This window comes from Oryzias melastigma, linkage group LG1, assembly GCF_002922805.2.
Source record: "Oryzias melastigma strain HK-1 linkage group LG1, ASM292280v2, whole genome shotgun sequence".
NCBI lineage: Eukaryota > Metazoa > Chordata > Actinopteri > Beloniformes > Adrianichthyidae > Oryzias > Oryzias melastigma.
This window is the reverse complement of record NC_050512.1, coordinates 22,395,868-22,416,202: the sequence shown is the minus strand read 5'-3', so window position 1 is coordinate 22,416,202 and position 20,335 is coordinate 22,395,868. Positions and strand designations below refer to the sequence as shown.

Genomic DNA, 20,335 nt, shown 5'->3' with positions numbered 1-20,335 from the left:
GTAGCTTTTAGGTGTAGATTAAACATGATTATAAGAAATTGGTTACAACATCAAATTTTATTGAAAACATGTTTATGATACTTCTCTTCCATTTGATGTAAAAAGGGGAAGAAAGTAAGTTTACATTTTAATAAAAATATTGCAGTTTAACTTGTTACCTTTCACTTTAAGAGTTTATCTTTTATTTATCTGTGGGTTTTGTATGCCCCTCCCCCACTTCCTCCCCATAGGACATTGGTTCAGCCCATGAAGCTGGGTAGGCTGTTTTACAACAGGCAGAAAGACTGATTGTATGTGTGAGTGTATGTGAGCCTGTGAGTGTCAGAGAAAGACGGAGCAAAAGAGGATTTGCAGGGGTGGTTGAGTGCAGCTGCCTGTACGTCAATATTTTGGTCGCAGTTGAGCACTGACTACGGCATGCTAGCTAAGCTCTTACTTATTGCATTTTTGTGCCTTTCTTTGCAAAATCTAAATTAGTTTTCTTATGTAATCTTAAGAAGATTTCTTAAGGATTAAAAATCCTATTTTCAAAGTTGTCTTTCCTATTTTTTTAGGCGTTTTGCTTTTTTAAATAATCTCAAAATCTGTTTGCAAAAGTCAAAGTGGATTACTGTATTTTATTTTAAATAATAAGATGCCTACATAATAGTGGAGAGATCTTAAAAAATGTTTTAAAAATTCTTTTTACTCGTATTTAAGGGCAAATTCTTTTAGTATATCCTCTATCCTCTGGAAAAATCCTGAAACTAACATCAAATTGACAAGGTTGCATTTTAATGCAGCAGCTTTCCCTCAACATCTGGAGAATTCTATAGTTATAAAAGTGTATAATACTATTTTGACACATTTCTTATTGTTTGATAAAGTCCCTTTTTTGTATTGAATTGCCGTTACTTTTAATCAGAATTTTAAAGAAGCTAACTAAATCCTCCCCCACGTCTTGACAAAATGGTTTTGTCCTTGCTGGCTTTGGATTTTTTCACTGTGAACTAGTTTGTGCTAGAGCTGGAGGGGGGGGATGGGTGTTGCTTAGCAACAGTCTGTTCACTTCTCTTCTGCTCTCTCTGCGCTACTAGCTAGTATTGTAATAAGTAATAATCACCACTTGGGAATTTAAAAAGAAAACAGGTGTTACAACACTTTGTGTGAAGCTTTAATGAAAAAAATTAAAGTTACCTATAAAAGGCGAACAATAAAGAAAAAAATGTGTCTGTTTAGTCTCATGGTATGGAGAAGAACATATTATATTTGCTTCTCATTGTGAAGTTTAGAAAATGGCTAATATATCCACAAAAGCTGCACATCCTGGTAAAGGGCCACACCCCTGCAAAGCACAACTTGGACTAGTCCTGTTACTGAGCCCCTCCTTCTTTCCTCTCTTCTGTTTCCAACCTCTTGGCTGTTCTCTGCTCCTGTGACCAACAAAAATATGGAAGGCCTAGTCAAACTCATCTTGCTTAAGCCTGACATTTGTTTTTTAAAGCCTTTTTTTTAACATTTCCTCATCACTCAGATTGACATTAGTATTTTGTTATTTTTTAGTGCTGCGGGTTAAAGTCAAGTTTCCTGGATTTTTTTTCTTACCGATTAGTTATGACATGCTTGCTAGCTAAAAAGGTAAGAGTTTTGTAATTTCTTGGTTTTACGTTTTCAAACAACTAAGCATTTTAATGCTAATAATGATAGTGATCTGTTAACAAGCAGATGTGAAGCATTAATTGTAATTGTAAAGTTTCCTTTTTTTTTTAAATTATGTTCTAGTTGATACCTTTTAACCCTATATAGAATTGAATTCAATTTAATATTAATGCGCATAAAAACCTTGTACAATGTGCTGGGTATACAATGCCGCAGAGGAACAATTGCATAAAGAACGGCATACTTGCCAAAACAAAACCTTTGTAATCTACATGTATTGTCAAAGGCTAGTCTTAAGTATCTGGATTTTACAGTTTGTCATTAAAAAGTCAAGAATAGTTTGATTCTTCTCAAGTTTAGTGCTGGGTTCACACCAAGCACAACTCTCATGTCAAATTCACGTTTGCCGCTTGCCGCTTCTCTTTTCACACGCATCAAATTTACTGCTTGACACTAGTCCAGAAATGTGTTCTAAAACGTGACGCTTCCACTGCGTGTGAGCTAAGCTAACATCAAAACTTATTAGCCATATCGCTACATGGAAGCTTTGCCTGTATTTATCATTTACGATGCCTGAAAGACACAGATGATGTTAAGAGATCAGATCTATTTATTTTGAAGAGCTTTAGAAAAGCATATGAAAGATGGCTGCTTTCAGCGGTACTTTGGTTTCTTTATTACGCAGTTTGACGACTTTCTGGATGGCATTAGTCAGAATAAGAAAAAAATATAAAATAAAATTAGATAAACTTTTTATTATTGTCTTGATGCAAATAAGAAAAATGTCATAAAGATTGGCAGAAGACCAACCAGATTCCATGGTGGTTTTGGAATCCACCTGCTGATCACATTATCAGCATGTCACTGGTTAAGGCCAAATCCTTGGCTGGTTAACGAGATTAATCTTCTTTGCCAAAATTCACATATTGCACTCTGGCCGTGCTATGTCACCCATATAATAATGACCAATGCTCAAAACGTGCCGCAGGACCTCTGATTTCGTCTATACATTGACCTAGCATTGAAATTGGACACTGCCGACGCGTGAACAGTGGTCGGTGCAAACGCAGCTAAAGGGTTTCATTGGTGTCTCTAATAGTTCCTGTGTTGGAACCCTTTGGATTAAGCATTACTTTGTATATTTCTTGAACTAAAGATTCTGAACAAGTTAGCTCTCACATAAAAATGAAGACAATACAGTCAGTCTGTTGTTCTAACCTCACTAGTTTAACTCTTTAACACAGGAGTTTTAGCTCCAGTGTCATGGACTATTGTAACTCTTTAAGCATTTACGCAATTAACTTAAATCAAACGGATTCTGAAGCTGAGAAAGTCAGCTCTTCGCTGACATACAACACTTTACTGTATTTAAGTCCTTACGCAATCAACTTAAATCTGTCGTAGAAAAAGCAGCTTTGAACCATTATGTTGCAAGTAAGAGGTGCAAAACTGACATGCAACACCCACATGCAACGCTGTTTAATTCTGTGTGAGAATCAGGTGATTGACATTGATCCTGTGAACGGTCAAAGAGCTGTGGTATATCAAAAAGCGTGTGTTATTTGGGTGTCACCGGCAGCATCTCTGACATAAAAGGATTGAGCAACGTTAATAATTTATTCGAGAAGCTGATTTCTGTGACATTTTCTGATAATGTTTCCTATTTTTTTAAACATTTCCAGGGAATTTAGTTTGTCCTGCTTTTATTAAAAATGCTTAGATTAATTTTTCGGCTAATCTGCTAATTTGAATCCTTTTGTTTTGTTTTTTGTTTTTCAATTCATTTGAAATTACTCGTCCTGATGGATCTAACAGGTACTTCTCCAAATTTTTGTGGCTTTGAGTTTATCTTCTTTTTGTTACATCCTGTAGACTTGAGGAGCATTTGAAAACCTCTGGTCTAAAATTAAATCTACAATGTTCGACATAATGTTGCAACCTGATTCATCTGACAATCATTTTCAGCTAGCTACAGTAGTTATTGCCTGCCATCGAGAAGCCGAGCTAACCACCATTTTGAGTTTCTGTACTAAATCCAGGCGCAGTAATTGAGGCTGCAGGATGGGGGAGGGGAATGTTAGGTTCTGTGCCGTGTGCAATAGCATTGGAATGTGGAGTGGAGAAACGATCTTGTTTCTACTTTCTACACCCATCCACGTCTTTGTCTTGATTTTTTTTTTTTTTAATAATACTTTTAGTTTGCTCTAAATTTTCAAGACTAAAAATATGTAATGCATACACAGGAGTTTCATACCCATTGCTAGAGGCAGATTTGCTGATGGGAACACAGCAGGAATGGTTTATACTGTTGAGCGTGTGCACCAGTATCTCAGGGTGGTGCTTTTTGCAGTAAAAAGTCTACACTGGGTCTATGCGGTTTTCCATTTTCATAAGGCAGCCTGCAAAGATACAAATAACTTGTAGTTTCAGGACATATGTTCGACTGCAGCTGTTTTCTAGATGTGATCGGCTGTGTTCTTATGGGTCAGCAATTCAAGAGCAGCAAAGCTAACACACTTTATACATGCCAAAACAGCGACGGCAGTCACTCACCACATCAAAATTTGACGGGAGCTGTGTATGATGACTTGTCTATGAACTAAAATACTATAGCATATTAAGAACCTCGCAAATGAAGCACTGATTCTAAATAAATTATGTCTAAATGCACCATTCCCTCAAGTAAATGCCCTAATTACAAACCAAGACCTCGCTAATGTCAGCCTATGCTGTGGATATAAACTCTCCTATTTAGTGAAGCCAATTGTAGGTTACATTTTAATTTCTAATCTTTGTTACTCAACGTATATATTGTTTCTCTTTCAGATTCACCATCATTTGGTAAATCCATGACCATCAATCTGCTTGCCTGAAGGTGAGTTAGAAAGAATAAGCTTTCATGTTATTTGTTTCTGGGCAAAACACACTTGTTTTCTAAAATAAAACTAACTGTTGTACCATCTTCTGAAACATGTAGCTTTTAAACCTTTTTTCTCACTTGTGTCTGTCCTGTAAAATACATTAAGCCAACCCGTGTAGCCAAAAAGGATAAATGATCTATCTGAATAATTTAAAAAAGGTACGACTAGCCTCAACACTAATGTGTGAAACAGTTAAGACCATGCCATACTGTTGAGCATAACCTCGTTGCTGCTGCCAGCACTGCCACAGTCATACTCCGAGAGAAGCGAGACATTTGGTCTGGAACGCAGAGCTGCAAGACCAAATGACGTAATTTTGAAGCGTGACGCCCCTGGTCTGTTCTGATTGGCTTAGAAAGGGACCAATAGCTGCATGAGACAGGGGAAGACGGTACTGTTACTGCTGATAGCTTTTCACTTTGCTCCTGTCTTGTCTTTGGGTTGTCTTGATAAATAGAAGGTCAACTGTCAGGTCAATATGGTTAAGGGCATATAATTTTAACCTTTTTTTTTACTTTGCACATCAAATTTTATATCCTAAAATTAATATTCAATTTTAAGTGATCGGTGTGCTGCCTCTCCTCCTGGTCCTTTGGGGATGCCTCTTTCATAGCAGTCGTCTTGTGATTTGGCTATGTTCTATGACTACAAGCAAGTCAACTTCCCATTATGTCCAGTCTATGTTGAATTGGTTCACTGTTTAGATACCGGATCTATCAATTGTCTTCATGCGTAGAATCACATGCCGGAAAAGATTTGGTAAACTTGCAAACTGTTTTCAAGATGTTGAACGGTCAAATTACAGCCGTATGCGTTTGACCCTAATAGTGAAACTATAGTACAGCATGATCAGCATCAAACACAGCAAGACAATTCCCCTCTGTATGTGTTCTATTCCACCACTGTGAAACATAAAAATAAAACCTGTCATTAGGTAGTTGTCATATGTACCTCTCTAAATCATGTAAATACTTAGAATACAATTTTAAAGAATTGGTACTAAACTATGAAAAGACTGGCTAACATTTCACAAGCACATTTTTTCTCAGCCCTTTTATTTAACTCAAATGATTTGCAAAGGTGCAGCAGTTTGTACACCTCACTTAAAGATTAATAGTAATTGCTGCTCAATTCTGTAGTTATCAATGTTCGTTCATAGTATATATAGTTTTTTTTTAACCTACAACATATGGCTCTGTGGAAATACAGGAATAAAACGGTGGTTTTGGGCGAAAAAGGCAATTCTGACTGAGTCACTTTGAGGTTATTTTTCTAATAGATTTCTATCACTTTTATCTGGAGTCCTTAACAGCAGTATTAGGAAGGGAACTCAAAATGTACTTTCAGTACTCATCTATTTTAAGCAAGTTATTTGAAAACAGGGTTAAAACACACAATAAGACCAAATGTTTTTTCAGCAGACTTCTGGCTGAAGAGTACTGGAACAGTTTTGTTTTGTTTGTTTGTTTTGATTTGTTTTTATATTAAGTTTGTTCATAAAGTTACCTCTGAAATAAAAAGACAAAAAACTTTACTTCAAGTAGAGGCTGTGATGACCCCTGCTGCAACAACACGCCTCATAACTCACCCCTTTAGCTCATTAATTTGTCATTTGTATGTTTTATGGGGGGCATTGCTGTAGCACACTGGGAGAGCCTCAGTTGCAAGGAATTGTTCAGAAATACAGTGAATAAAGATTTTGAACTTCAAACTTCAATGCCCTTATTCAAGAATAATGTGGGAACCTCAGTGTTTTTTCTAAAGTTTTGCATCTTTTGCTTTTTGTAATGGGTGTATCTTAGTGCAGCTTAGAGGTCCAATTTTTAGTGAGTTGTTTTTGTTTGCTTTAGACATTTACAAGAGTGGCCACGCTGTTTTAATCTATTTTTTCTTCACTTTTGTCGTCTTACAGAAAGCAATGGAAGTTGTCGTGGCGGAGGAGAAAAAGAAGATTTTCCGGGCCAGGAAAACGATGAAAATGAGCGATCGTCTGCAACTGGAAAGCCTTCACAGCACTTTGCTGACGTCAGCTTCAAGTTTGTCTAGCCCATCCCCACCACCCCTTATGAACGGCACGCATAAAGACGATGGACAGAAAGCGGCCGATAAAGAGCAAAACAACATCTCAGGCTCAAACTCTCCCAATGCAACATCACCCGTTTCTCAAACCCCTGTGAGCTCTCCTGTGCCATTCCTGTCCCTAAACTTGTCCCCGTCCCCTCCTGGCTCTCAAAGTCCAAAAGATCAAGAAGTTACTTCTCCCAGAACTCCAGCTCAGTCTGCATTCTTTGACTGTAATAAGGCAGAGAATGAAGACTCTTCCCCAGCACTATTAGATGAGTCTTCATCGTCAACTCAGCCAAAAAAAGACACTACAGGGGCGCCATTGGACGAAGAGGAGCAGGTAAATGTCAAAAAGTTTATACGAAACTCACTTAGTGTTATAGAAGATCATTTAAATGTTTAGCAGAGTTTAGAGTTCAAAGTTTCTTCAAATATGGTTTTATACTCTTAACAGGAAAAAAAGAGTACAACAGAGCATCAATCAGTGGATACTTCCCCAAATGATTCAGCTTCATCCTCGCATGCTGCACCCGTGGAGTCTGAATTCACACGTCCAATTGAAGGAGAAAATGACTCTTCGACAAAAACTAATCCTGACCCCTTCGTTTCCAAAGTAAAAGATGGAAAGCCTTATTCTCCCAAAGCTTCCAGTTCTTCCACAAGCCTTTCCAAATCTCATTCTGATGCGGAGAAAAAGAAATCTGTGGACGTCAAAGAGGAGAGCATCAAAGATGAGAAGACAAAAAAAATCCTCATCAAGAGAGGGTTCAAATGTGACGAAAAAATGGAGGTGGACTTGGTAAAAGAGGAGGTCAAAAAAGAAAAAAGGGAAGTTGGACAAACTACATCTCGACCATCATCCACTCCGCCTTCTCATACAGGTTGGATATTCCCTCATTATATTTGTTTATTGTTAATAAATGTCCATTATTTTCAATGTATTAATATATCATATAGTATTTAACAACAACGTAAAAATTATTATGCTGTTTACATAGAAAAAGTGAAAAAAAAAAAAAATTGATGGTGCAAACGCATTTAGCAAGGATTGCCTTTTGTGCAGGTCAAGAGAAGAGTTCATCCTCGACACTGAAGCGCACCTTATCAGAAGGAAGTGAAATAGACGTACCGACTGTTAAAAGAGAGGGCAAAAGGCCCAAGGTGGAACATGAAGAACTGGAGGCACAACTGGAACTGAAAATTAGTGCCAAAGCTGGCAATCACCATAAGCTTGAAAAGGTATCAATCAATTGCCCTGCTATGTCTTGACTCAAATATCAAATCTGCCCCGTACTTGAGTGCAACTAAATCTCCCTTTTTTGGTTTCTTCCTTCAGATTGTTCAGCAGCTTGTGGAAGAGCGGCTGAAGATCATGGAGTTGACTGTTTTCGACAAAAATTTTCAAGAGCTAAAAGCCAGGGTAGATAAAATCGACTGTGCCAACAAACATCAAACTGCGCTAAGCTCACTCCAAGTAGGTTCATCATACAATTTGTTTCATTGTTTATATTTTTCTATGAGGAAAAGTTAACAACTTCTCGGCCTTTCTTTATTAGACAAAGATTTCTCGACTTGCTAAAAAGTTTGGAGAGGCTAACCAAGCATCTGAAAACAAAAGAAAGCAAGAAGTAAGATATTATTTTTCTTTATTGCAGTTAGAGTGAGATTTTTTTAAGTTCTTCTGTCTAAAAAGACTGGTTTTCTTTTTGCCATAGGCTCTTGCTGCAGCTGCAGCTGCTGTAGCAGCTCCCGTAGCTGCTCCCGTAGCTACCACTACAACTACTGCTGCCACTGCTCCCAAGACTACTACTGTTACAACTGTCCCTCAACCTCAGCGGTAAGCCTATGTAATAAAAGTAACTTCTATACTAAATTCTGTGCTCCGTACTTAACTAGTAATTAAATGAATCCACGAGGAACACATTATATTTAAAAAAAAAAATTAACTTCAGTGCCAGTTTTACTTCTGTCATGTGACAAAAGAATTGGGTTTTCAATGTTCACAGCAAACATGCAGTACTTGAATCCAATAGTCTGTGCACAGTGTTTTGTGTGAATAAAATTTGGCTTTTGTATGAACGTGACAATACTGGACTGATAGGGGTTAGCATCAATAGATGACATTGTCCCGGGTTGCAAACTCTATTTATACAATACAATTTTCAAAAACAGACTAAATTAAACAACTGTATGTCCTTCAGAAATCCAAACTCCTCCTTCCATGTCCTTTTTCTCGCTTTGTCAGCCTTTTAACCCTTAGGAGTCGTTGGACGCTGCAGAGCGCCCAAATCACATGACCAATGTAAGGGGCACCTATGCACCTTCAAACATTAGGACTGTTTGTTTCAACTGGTTTTTAAAGTGGGGGGTTCAAAAGATACCCCAGATTTGGTTTCACTTGTGGTTTTGTGTTCTCATCAAAGCTTATGATACATTATTGTTGTTATTTTTCCTCATGTTTAACCATATGTCCTGGACCCAATACACAGTTAAGTAGTTGATCGCCGACAGCACTTGCAAGGACAAAGTGTGGAATTATCCTCAATCCTACTGAGTATAAAAATGTAAGCCATTGGTTGCTGGTGCAAATTCAAGACAGGTTTTGTGGAACGAGCAAGGCGGGAGAAGTCGTGGTGGAATTTTACAAGCTGAGTTACTTCCGAGATTGGAGACATTTAGTGTGTTAGTGAGTCTATGGTTAGTTATGTGTCCAAAACTAGGCAACTGGTGGGCCAATTCGGGAATACCATCAAGGTGCACCAGCTCCAGATCCCCACTGATGCCCACAGTAAAAACACCTCCATACATCAGCTTTGAGCCGTAGAGGACATAGGTGGATTTTGACACTGCCCCAGCAGTGAGCAGGTTCCAAACATAGAGGAGTCCAGGTTGATGAGTGCTCATACTTTAGTCCACAAGACCTTTTTCTGCTGCTCTTTGCCACTGAGACAGTAGAGAAAATCTGCACCAGCATCAACAAAAATGCTACAAAAGACAAGGACCTAAGGAGGAACTATATATGGACTGATGTAGATAGATCTGCACAAACATTGTGGTCTCCTTATCTACAAGCCATTTGTGTCACTGCCAAGCCTTCAGAAACTACAAAATCACCTTTTGTCTATGTCCCTACCAGCTAAGTAGATGATGAGACATAGACTCCAGTCCATATTTTGGAACATTCACCTCAATGATCCAGAGGAAGAAGCAAAAAGACGAAGAAGGGACCTCAAGGCCAAGGCAAACGCCTACCAGGCTTATTACCACCCAAGGAGGGAGTTGGCAATGGATGAAAGGATGACAATGTATATGAAGGACAATCTGTCTAAATGGTGGCTGAAACTTTTTGTACTGGTTGAATCAAGCCCCATTTTGTAAAATCCACCATTTTTACTGGAAAACCAGCAAGAGAACATGGGCTGGGACCTTATTCAATCACCCTATCTTGCTACTGGATACCATACTTGCACAAATATGAACTGTTCATGGACCCAGCCAGTTGAAGTTTGGAGCATGTGGCAGCTACAGGGAGAGCAGATGGATGCCCCAAAGGGGGGGAAGCAAATGCCCTAAACAAAAAAATATGGGAGAAAATCAAAGGTGAAACAGAGATGGGCTCACTTGTCTGTGTGCTGCACTATCCATCCTGCATGTGCCACAGAAGGGTGAAGGATGGAGATGGATGCTGGGCTGTCAGAGACATTCCCTGTCCAATACCACAAGACACTTGGGTGGAGTTGACCTGCCAGATCAACTCATGCAGTATTACTCCGCCCACAGAAACCCAGCTTGCTGATTCTGTCCTCCTTTGCTGGACTCGTTGGAGAGTTCAACAACAATAGTCTATACCTTGCAGAGCCAAGCAGGTGCAGCTTATGACACGCAATGACTCGATGGTGGAGATGGTTTGTTAGCGTTATAGTGTGGACAAGACAGGTTTCCCCAGAGCAGGAGACCTGATCCACATTCCTGTGTCCCTCGTCATAGATGTAAATAATAACTCAAACAAAGGTAGACTAAAATGCTGCCTTCAAGTGGATGAAATCAGGAAGGATATAGTTTTAAAGTGTCTGGCCTGTGACATGGCTCTTGGTGTGCAGCTAGACAAGAAACAGCGTTGTGCCTTTTTGAATATAAACATTGTCTGCATGTTTTATGTTAAAAGTTGGGCAGTTGTTGGTCAAAATCTGAGCAGATGTGGCCATGTGTATTCAGCTATTGCAGGAACAGTAACAACTGAGATAATGGCTACCTGTTCATGTAAAATTTGTTTTTCAGCAATATTCCAACAATTATTTTGAAGTTGCACTGCACATAACAAGAGGTTTATTGAACATTTTTGCCATTTTAATCATGGAAAAATAAAACCATTCCTACTCATTTATTGGGTTTTTTTGTGTGTCTGAGTTTAGGTCAGATGTGTTAGTACAGTATGGCAAAAAGACTGTAAGGTTGTACTGGCAAAAAATGTACCAACCTGGTCAAGAAAAACATTGAAAAAAGATTAACTCTGTCAAAAATGGCCAATTATACCCTGGACTCCTAAGGGTTAAGTCTCCATAATACGTCAACAATCTTCCAGATTAGTTTGGGGTGATAAAACATTGCCTTTGTACCTGCAAAGTAAACCCCCCCGTGGGTCGAGTCCTGAGTCTTGTGACGTTCTACAATCTGAAGCCTGAGCGTTTCTGCAGGCAGAGCAGTGTAGTTAAAACTGCACCTCTTCTTCCAACAGCGTGCTCCGTCGGCAGACAGTTGAGCCGCAGCCTGAGGTACCCAGAGAGGGAATGGCACCCTCTCTTGGTAAGACCCCTGCACTGTCTGTCAAGGTGGAAATGGAAGAAGAGGACATGGGGTACGAGCAAGAGACAGATGTCTCGCGCCAGATTGCCATGGCGACAAAGCTGGCAGAGTACAGTGAAGGAAGATGCAGAGCTGACGTTAAACTCCGCCCAATTTCTTCCCATTTGGAGAGTGTGTTGTACAACAACTGCAAGCGAAGCTCAGGAAACCCCAGGCCTGACCGATACGCATCTTACCTTTTCCGCTACTTAGTCCCTTATGATGTCTACTGCGACTGGGTGGCAAAGGTCAATTACGTTGGATTAATGGGAAAGGAGGCACTGCCCACAAACTTGAGGAGGGCAATGAGGATGTACATTGATCATCGATTTCCCTTACTGTCAACTGAGAGTTGGAGAGAGATTCGTGATGTAATCAATGAAATACTCAGAGTAAAGAGAAGACCAGAGTTTTTTCGAGAATATGATGGAAGGACTTCAATGTTATATTGAGACTGTCACAAGATTATAAGCATTCTGGGACAATTGTCACGAAGCACAATAATCAATACAGTATTTAATCTTTCATCAATCATGAAAACACTTAAAAGGACCTGGTGACTTAGCACTTAAAACCGCATAATCCCTTAACACTATGCCATAAATTTGGGCAACCATTTTGTAAATTGAATCTTCATGCAAGCTGTTCAGATGTTTTAATGTGTTGAATGGAATAAAACGAGGTGTCCACACCATCTTCCGTTCATTTGTTGGGCTTCCTATGTCTTCAAGTCTAAGCATGAGCAATCTTTCTGAACAGGCCAGTCCGGGCTACCGTCGAAGTAAAGCAGACTCCAACCGTTCCATCGTCTAGCTCTGCTGGTAAGTAGCAGGATTTTCTCCAAAGGGGAAGTCTGTGTCGCTCTGTAAGAGTTAAAGTGGATTTGGGGTGGGGCTCCAGTTTTGGCAGCTGGCTGTTTTTTGTCATTTGACCAAGTTTTGGACATCACTGCCAAGTTTCTGAATCAATTTGATTTACAGTCATGAGTTCATGATTCAAATACATTTAGGGTTTGTTGTTAATTGACCAAACATGGATTTATCTTTTTAATAACTGTTTTAGTATGAAAACGTTTTCACAGAATGTTAGATTTAAGCCAAACAAATCTTGAATGATTTACAGAAAATCACTATTTTTGTCTCAATGAATACAAAAATCGATTGACTTCATGAATTATTAACGGTTTCTATTCATCTAGATCCTTTTTTTATTCATTTATTTTTTATACTCACCCCTAATGCAACTTGTTGTGGGTTTGATATCTATCTGCCTTTCAGTAAATGCTATAACAAGTCATTTTTACCACTACATTGAAGAGTGGATTATCTAGAACTCAAAATGGAGCATCCTCCTTCTAACTGACCTGATCTGTTATTGCTTGTTTCCAGTTGTTTCGGTCCAAGCGCCTTTATCAGCCTCTGTCGCAGCCTCGACCACCTCCAGCACCTCCACTGCCATGGTCCCACAGGGCTCCATCCTGCAGCTCATAACCTCCAGCGCCAATAGCGTCTCCACGCTGGCCACAGGCATCACTACTCAGAGTCAGCCCGGCACGCTGGTGCTGAAGACAGCCCCCGGGAGCAGCATGGTGGCTGCGGGCCAGCCGCTGGTTATCCAGCTGCCGCTATCAATGAATGGCCAGACGGGGACGCTGGTCAACTTCCCAGTTTCTTCATTGTCTGCAGCCACCTCATTAACCAAGGCTAAAACCACTCCCTCTACCACCACCTTTATTCTCAAGCCCTCTCCTGCAACTAACCCAGTATCGGTCTCCAGTTCCGTGGCCACCACTCTCCCAACAATTCAGGCCTCTGCGGGTCAAGTGTCCTCCACCCAGATCTCTCTGGCCCGCGCAGTGTACCAAGGCGGTGCAGGTGGAATAACTACTCCCAATGCAGGGGTGTCAGTGACCACGGCAAGAACACCGGCTCAGTCTGTTTCTGTGGTTGGAGCTTTGTCTTCTGCATCTTCGCCTGCAACCTCTGTACCGGCGGCGACCGGTTCTACAGCTCCAGGACCCCCTCAAGGGACATCTCTGACTTCCAAAACAGGTGAGGAGGAAGGAACCTTTGCTTTTGTTAATTTTTGGTTTTCTAATTTATTAACCAGCAAAATGTTCTTCTCTAGACAACCAGACCACCGTAACCACTCCAGCCAAAGTAGTTGTCCCAATAGCACGACCCAAAGGCTCTGTCATCGACCTTACCGAGGATGATGACGATGTTCAAGGTAAGACCATCTTATTTCCCCTTTATACACCTTTAAACATTTAGACATTGTTCCAGTTTTTATTTTGGCACATAGCTGTTGTTTTAGCATTATGCTAGCTCTATTGGCTTATTTGGCATCTGCTAGATTTTTTTTAGGCTAATTTGACATTTAGCTCATATTTTAGCAATATTCTAGCTGTTTTTCCTAATTTTTATTTTGTTTGAGTTTTTTGAGTAAATTTGGTATTTACCCATAATGTTTGCATTACGCTAGCTCATTAGGCTAATTTGGCATCTACTGATGCTTTAAGATAGTTTGGAGTTTAGCTAATATCTAAGTTTATCTAAGTTAATATCTATGTTAGTTTTTTTGGGCTGATTTGGCATTTAGCTGAAATATTAGCGACATGCTAGCTTTTCTAGCTTTTTTTGGCACCTACCTGGGTTATTTTAAGCTAATTTGGTGTTCAGCTAATTTAGCAACATGCTAACGTTTTTGACCCTATTAGACATTTTTACAGGTTTTTTTTTTACTAATTTGGAATTTAGCTTTTATTTTAGCGTCATGCTGCCTTTTTTGGATAATTTTGCATCTACTGAGGTTTTTCAGGCTAATTTTGCATTTAACTTGTACTTTAGCAAGAAATGAGCTTCAACATTTTCTGCAATCAGCTTCAGCATTTTTAGCTATTAGCTTCAGCATCTTCACAAGCCAAATTTGGCTTACACCATTCACACTTGCAGTATTGCAGGTAGTGTTATATATATCAAGTTACTTTAAAGATTTTTCCAAATTGTTTACTCCTGAGATTAAGAGCATATTTTTGTTTTGTTTTACAGTGACAGGAGTGAAGAATGCAACAGTTGCACCTCCTTCTCCTGCGCTGCGTTCCAACGCAGTTACCAGCATTTCCACCGGTAAGAACAATTAGTTTAGCATGTTGAATAAACAAATAACTGCACTGGAAGTAATTAATACATTTCTTCTCTTCACATGTAAAAAAAAATCTTGTGATTTATCTACAGGCGCTGCAGCCAGGATGTCCCCAAAAACCAACCAAAACCCCTCAAATCCTCAGATAACGGTTCATCATCGCCCCCCACAGGTGAGGATTTAGAAGTTCAACAATAAGATGTTGATTTCAGCATTTTTAATCCCTCTTTAGAATTACATTGCAAGATTCACACATGATTTTACAAACATCAAAAGAAGGTTCTTAGCCTCTAAGGGTTTGGTTTCTCTTTCTTATTTACTAATGTTTGAGGGAAAAAGGAATAGGAAGAAATACAGTGTAACATAAGTAAGTTTGTATCGCAAGAAAAAAGGATTCTAACAAGAAGTCTGGTTTTTGTCTGGGCTTGTTCCACACAGAATTTATGTGAAGTGTTTAGGACCTGCAACATTGACTCAAGCTTTTAACTCGAACAAGAACATGATCTTTTGACCTGAGCATTTTATAAAGTTAAAAAAGGTAACTTTAGAAGGAGTTGTATAAACAGTTGGGTAGTTTGTTTGGTAATAACAACATGCTTATGTGATTTACTCTTTATGATTTGCTCTTTATATTGGCTCTCCATTGAGTAAAATGCACTAGAAAATTACCATATTTTCCGTAGTATAAGTCGCAAGAGCAAAAAATGCCTAATCAAGAAGAAGAAAACCAAATACAAGTCTCTCTGGAGCACTTTTGGGAAAAAAGTCTGACATTTCAGAGCAAATCAGTCAAGCCCAATCTTTTGATCTGTATAAGAAAAATATCCAAGTTTAAGAGGAAAACCATCAGATTCTCTTCCATGTTTGTTTTGGATGACTCTTCTGCTGCTGTCAGTAACAAATACTTATACTCAGATGCAGCGCCCTCTAGCGGCTGTCAGAGAAAAACAACCTCTAAAGGACAACCGCTGTTTACTGGGAAAATAACAAATACAGGTGCCTGTTTATACTTAAAAAATCACAAATAAGTCGCTCCTGAGTAGTAGCCCCTGGCTAAACCATGAAAAAACTGCGACTTGTACTCTGGAAAATATGGTAGCATTTTCATTCTTCCGATTTTTTTTTTGTGATATTATTTGTTACATGTGATCAAAAGTTAACTGAAGTGTCTGCTTTCTAATGTTGTTTATTTTAATCCCATAGGATGCTGCCTCCAAGCCCCGCCCCACAACCTCTACACCAACACGGGGTCCCGGTCCAGCACTCCCCTCTCTCCCCGTCGCCCCTGCGCCACCACGCTTACCCCCCGAGGCTGAACGCACCTCGCCTCCTCAACAGCTGCAGTTGAAGCTGGTGCCGGGTCAAACCGGCATCGTGCTGTCCTGGAGTGTTGCAGAGGTGGACAGAAGCTGTGCTGCTGTAGAGAGCTATCACCTGTATGCCTTCCATCAAGACAACTCCAACTCTGGCGCCGCTCAGCAGCACTGGAAGAAGATAGGGGAGGTGAACGCGCTGCCTCTTCCTATGGCCTGCACGCTGACACAGTTCCAGTCTGGCTCCACATACTATTTTGCTGTTCGAGCCAAAGACATTTACGGACGCTTCGGTACCTTCTGTGAACCACAGTGCACAAATGTAATCACTTCCACTTCTACTTAAAACCTTAAGGAAAAAAAAAAACAAACTTTTTTTTTTTTTTTTTTTTTGCCTTTGAATGGTTATGGCAACTTTTTTTTTCATTTTTTAAATCTTTTTCTGTTAGGAATTCAATGCTGAACACATGCAGTATCTGTAAATAAACCAACATACGTTACTTGGACTACTGACTGACTCAAAGGATTGCAGAAACAAATCTTCATTTTCGCAGGCTTTTTGTATGTGATGTATTATTTTGTGACTCAAATATGTAAATATCTGATTGATCTTACCCCTCTGCAATGTCAGATATTTATGTTGCCTCCTGCTATTCCACCCCCACCCCCCTCCATTTTTGTATTTTAATTTTATTTCTTAAAGGTTAGGCTGCAAGATTCTTCAATTGCACAAAAATGTATACTTGCGTGGTAGAAATGGAATAATAACTTTTGTAAGTTGTCTGGAAATGAGACTTTGACAAAAACAATAAAAAAAAAACTTTATTACATATTTGGCTAAATTGAAGTGTCAATAAACCGTTTTTACCATGTCGGCATGCTGTGAGACAGTACTTTACCTTACCTAAGCTAGTTCAGAATGTGTATTGTTGTTGTTTTTCTGTCAATTAAAATGGTGTAACAACCTGAACCCCACTTACTGCTGGTGTACTGGCTAGTGCTGGTTCATGGCAGCTCTGGTAAAAAGAACAGGAGTTGAGGAAGCTAGCACCCATTGATGGAGAAAAGTAGCCCCCGTTTTTGGACATCTCAATAAAGAGAAATAATAGGAATGCAATTAAAGATGTGCATGAAATAAGTCCATAATCCTTGTCAGTTAGGATCTGGACTGGTGGCCTCTTGCATACTTGGGAAGAGGTTGAACCAAAGAGTCCAGATGTGGATGGTGGTTAGAGGTCAGGCAATGCCAAAGCATTGCTCTATGTGAAGAACTGGCTGGAGGAGGGCCATACCTTCTAGAATGCAGAGAGATGACCGTTCATGAATTTTAAATAAAAAAAAAAATCATTGTGATTGGCTGAAAGAAAGGCAAACTATTTAGCTATTGGAGTGAAGACCTTAAGCTACACATTGGGCATGTTTAGCACGTTCAGCACAGGTTCTTGAACATACTTTTAGCAAATGGTGTTAAAAGAGGTCCTAATACAAGTGCATTTACTCAAGGTACTTTCACCCTGACCGCGTCAACTGGCATTCAAGCAGCCATTTTCAATAAAAAGTCTACGTTAATGCACGCTAACCCGAATTTCAAGCTTCAGAGTCCAAAACTCTCATGTTCACGCAAGTTTTTAAGTCCAGCTGTAGGCTCTACGTACAAAATGGCCGTTCATTGATTACACGATGGAAAATCAACCAGTTGAACTTCTTGACTGCTAAATTGCGAAAACGCTTAACTTTGACCAATCAGAGACTCAGATTTGATCATGACCATAGACTGTATACCGTCAATGATAATGATGGGTGGAGAGTGTCCTTTTCAAACACAGAAGTACCAATCATTGTATACATGATCTTGCAGGGGAAATTAAAAATTTTGGTTTGTGCCCAGTTGGAATTAGATGACAGCAAGTATATTGGAAAAGAGTTGGAGCAAAAATGATCAGGATTTGGAATATGCCTCTTCCAATTGTGGGTGGCAGACTAGCACTTGTAAACAGTAAAAAAAATAAATAAATAAACCCCACCCCTCGCTTGTCCAGTGTGAACACCACTGGCTGGATCCGTGTTCATGAAGCAGTGTATAACGCATTCTTGAATGCGCAACACATGTCCAGTGTGAAAGTAGCCTCTCAGTTGGAAAAAGCTTGGTGTAAAATGTCAAAGGGGTGTAAATTTGATTAATCTTGCCTCAGGCTTTTTGATTCACAGCTCAATTCTGATAAGTGACTAATGATGCTATATAATTCTAACCAGACACAAGGTGCAATTATTAATCTCTCCTTCATGATTGATTTTTAACCTTTGTGTTATCTTATTGGGTCCAGATGACCCAAGTCTTACATTGATGTATTAGCCATCCCAATAACAAATCTGGATGAAGGTGAACAGATTCCATGTCTGTCATGGATACCAGTGAAAATAAAAAATCATTGAAAAAAAAAAGTTCTGCAAACTCTCTTGTGGGGTCCAGATGACCCGACTCCCAACGTCAACTTACCTAGGATAGCACAAGGATTAAATGATTGATGATTTACTACTCATACATCACTACCAACTCCAAAGCTCAAGTGGCTTAACTTTCAGCACACAGTCAATTGCCATGTGTTTTGTACATAGCAGACTTCAAAACTTGCCTTGTGACACAACCCATCATACCTGTAAAGGTACATACACACCTTTACGAGAACGTGTGCGACCACATGCAGTTTCATGAAAGCGCATTCAGCCAGTGGCGTTCGCACTTGACAAGCAGGGTGGGGTTCTTCTTCTGTGGTCTGTTTTCTGTTTACCAGTGCTTGTTCGCCACCTACAGTTCAACGAGACTTTATGTGAAATATCAAAGCAATCCAAATCTTGCTCCAGGCTTCTACTTTCACAACTTTAGTAATATAAATGTAGATGTCTGTTACATCCTAAATGGGCACACCCTAGAGTCCTAGAGTCTAGGGGGAAATTACAAAAGGGGACAATAACAAAAACTAGACGCTAATAAGAACAAAACAGTTTATTTAATAAATAAAATCATGTGTCCTGCAAAGAGGGAACAGGGTGTGTCCTGCAACTTAATATTTTTTAATTGTTAATAGTTGCCACAGAACCCATGCTGCCATGTAAATGGGGGTTCCTGAAATCCAAACCCACTTCAGGTCCCTGATTCCTTGCGGTGGTCATGGGGTTGCTGGAGTCTGTCTCATCTTCTGTTGGGCGAAGGTAGGCTACACCCAGTCCATTGCAGGGCCAGACAAACCCATACACTCACATTCACAACCAGGGACAATTCAGAGTGACCCATCCACTAAGTTATCAACCAAGCGTGTGTTTGGACCATGTGAGGAAGCCAGACTACCTGGAGTAAAACCACCAATGAACGACGAAAACATCCAAACTCCACATAGAAAGGTGGCATGGTGTTATCCTGGAATGCTGCTAGTGAAATGAACAAAGTTCTTTACCAGTGAGCAAATGTGGACACATTTAAACCTGCCCCGCTCGGCTGACAGTTATATTTTTGTACTAGTAATGAGCCGCCCTTACAAGAGTGAATTAGGCCAGACCTGCAGCTCAAATATACTAGAAACTTTCTAGGACATCGGTCTCCGCCCAGTGGGACATGGCTGGAACACCTCGTCCAAGACGCCCAAGTTACCTCAACTGGTTCCTCTTGATGTAGAGGAGCAGCTCTCTCCGGATGGCAAGCTCCTCCCCCTATCTCCAAAGGGAGCGCCCAGCCAGCCTGCGAAGGACGCTCAGTTTCATCGCTTGTATCTGGGACCTCATTCTCGTCATGACCCAGAGCTCATGACTATAGGTGAGTATTAAAACGTAGATTACCCTTCAACCTAATTCGCTCTTTATCAGTACAGACCAGCACAACAACCTACTATATGAGGTTGGGGCTCAGAGGCAAGTGGCTGGGGCTCCTCCCACAAGCCCTGGTTGGGCCTATCCTGAAGTGACGATGTGGGAGTTCAGAGATTCAAATGACAGTATTTGCATTTCTGTTAGAGTCCTTTAAATATGTACACTCATAATGAAAATTAGAAGCATTTAACATGCGTTAATGCTAATTGAAACACGAGTGTTTAAATTGGGTAAAAAATATGATATGTTAACCAAGCTAAGCAACAATAACCTCCAGTTTTTCTAAGTTATGAACCGAAAGAAACAACTAAATCTGTTGGGACGTTGCATTGATTTTCAGAATAACATACATTTCTTGATCAAAACTACAATCATTCATATAATTAATCTCAAAACTTGGAATGAGGCTTGGTTTTTTCTTGTGAAGGGAAAATGTTTTTATAAATTCATGATGTGGAGTCAATTTTTTTTTTGCCAATTATCACAGTTGTGAATTCATGGATTTCACAATTTCCAAAAGGTGGTAAGAGATGTTGCAAAGATGTATTTTAG

The 20,335-nt window shown here is 39.7% G+C and overlaps 1 protein-coding gene across 2 annotated transcripts in view; it reads left to right on the top strand.

The window, feature by feature from the left end:
- LOC112157224 (activating transcription factor 7 interacting protein) overlaps positions 1 to 17,266 on the top strand; it is a 30,295-nt gene extending 13,029 nt beyond the window's left edge. Inside the window, exons 1-14 of one of the 2 annotated variants that reach the window (XM_024289846.2) lie at positions 1,379 to 1,617; positions 4,465 to 4,513; positions 6,472 to 6,963; positions 7,078 to 7,504; positions 7,687 to 7,862; positions 7,960 to 8,097; positions 8,180 to 8,251; positions 8,339 to 8,460; positions 12,225 to 12,286; positions 12,854 to 13,516; positions 13,593 to 13,694; positions 14,516 to 14,593; positions 14,702 to 14,781; positions 15,813 to 17,266. In XM_024289846.2, coding sequence (XP_024145614.1) covers positions 6,478 to 6,963; positions 7,078 to 7,504; positions 7,687 to 7,862; positions 7,960 to 8,097; positions 8,180 to 8,251; positions 8,339 to 8,460; positions 12,225 to 12,286; positions 12,854 to 13,516; positions 13,593 to 13,694; positions 14,516 to 14,593; positions 14,702 to 14,781; positions 15,813 to 16,268 — 2,862 coding nt within the window. In that variant the 5' untranslated portion in view covers positions 1,379 to 1,617; positions 4,465 to 4,513; positions 6,472 to 6,477 and the 3' untranslated portion in view covers positions 16,269 to 17,266. Of the gene's footprint in view, positions 1 to 1,378; positions 1,618 to 4,464; positions 4,514 to 6,471; positions 6,964 to 7,077; positions 7,505 to 7,686; positions 7,863 to 7,959; positions 8,098 to 8,179; positions 8,252 to 8,338; positions 8,461 to 12,224; positions 12,287 to 12,853; positions 13,517 to 13,592; positions 13,695 to 14,515; positions 14,594 to 14,701; positions 14,782 to 15,812 lie in introns of those variants that run through there. The other variant, XM_024289845.2, reaches the window with a different exon arrangement.
- Positions 17,267 to 20,335: the final 3,069 nt, after the last annotated feature.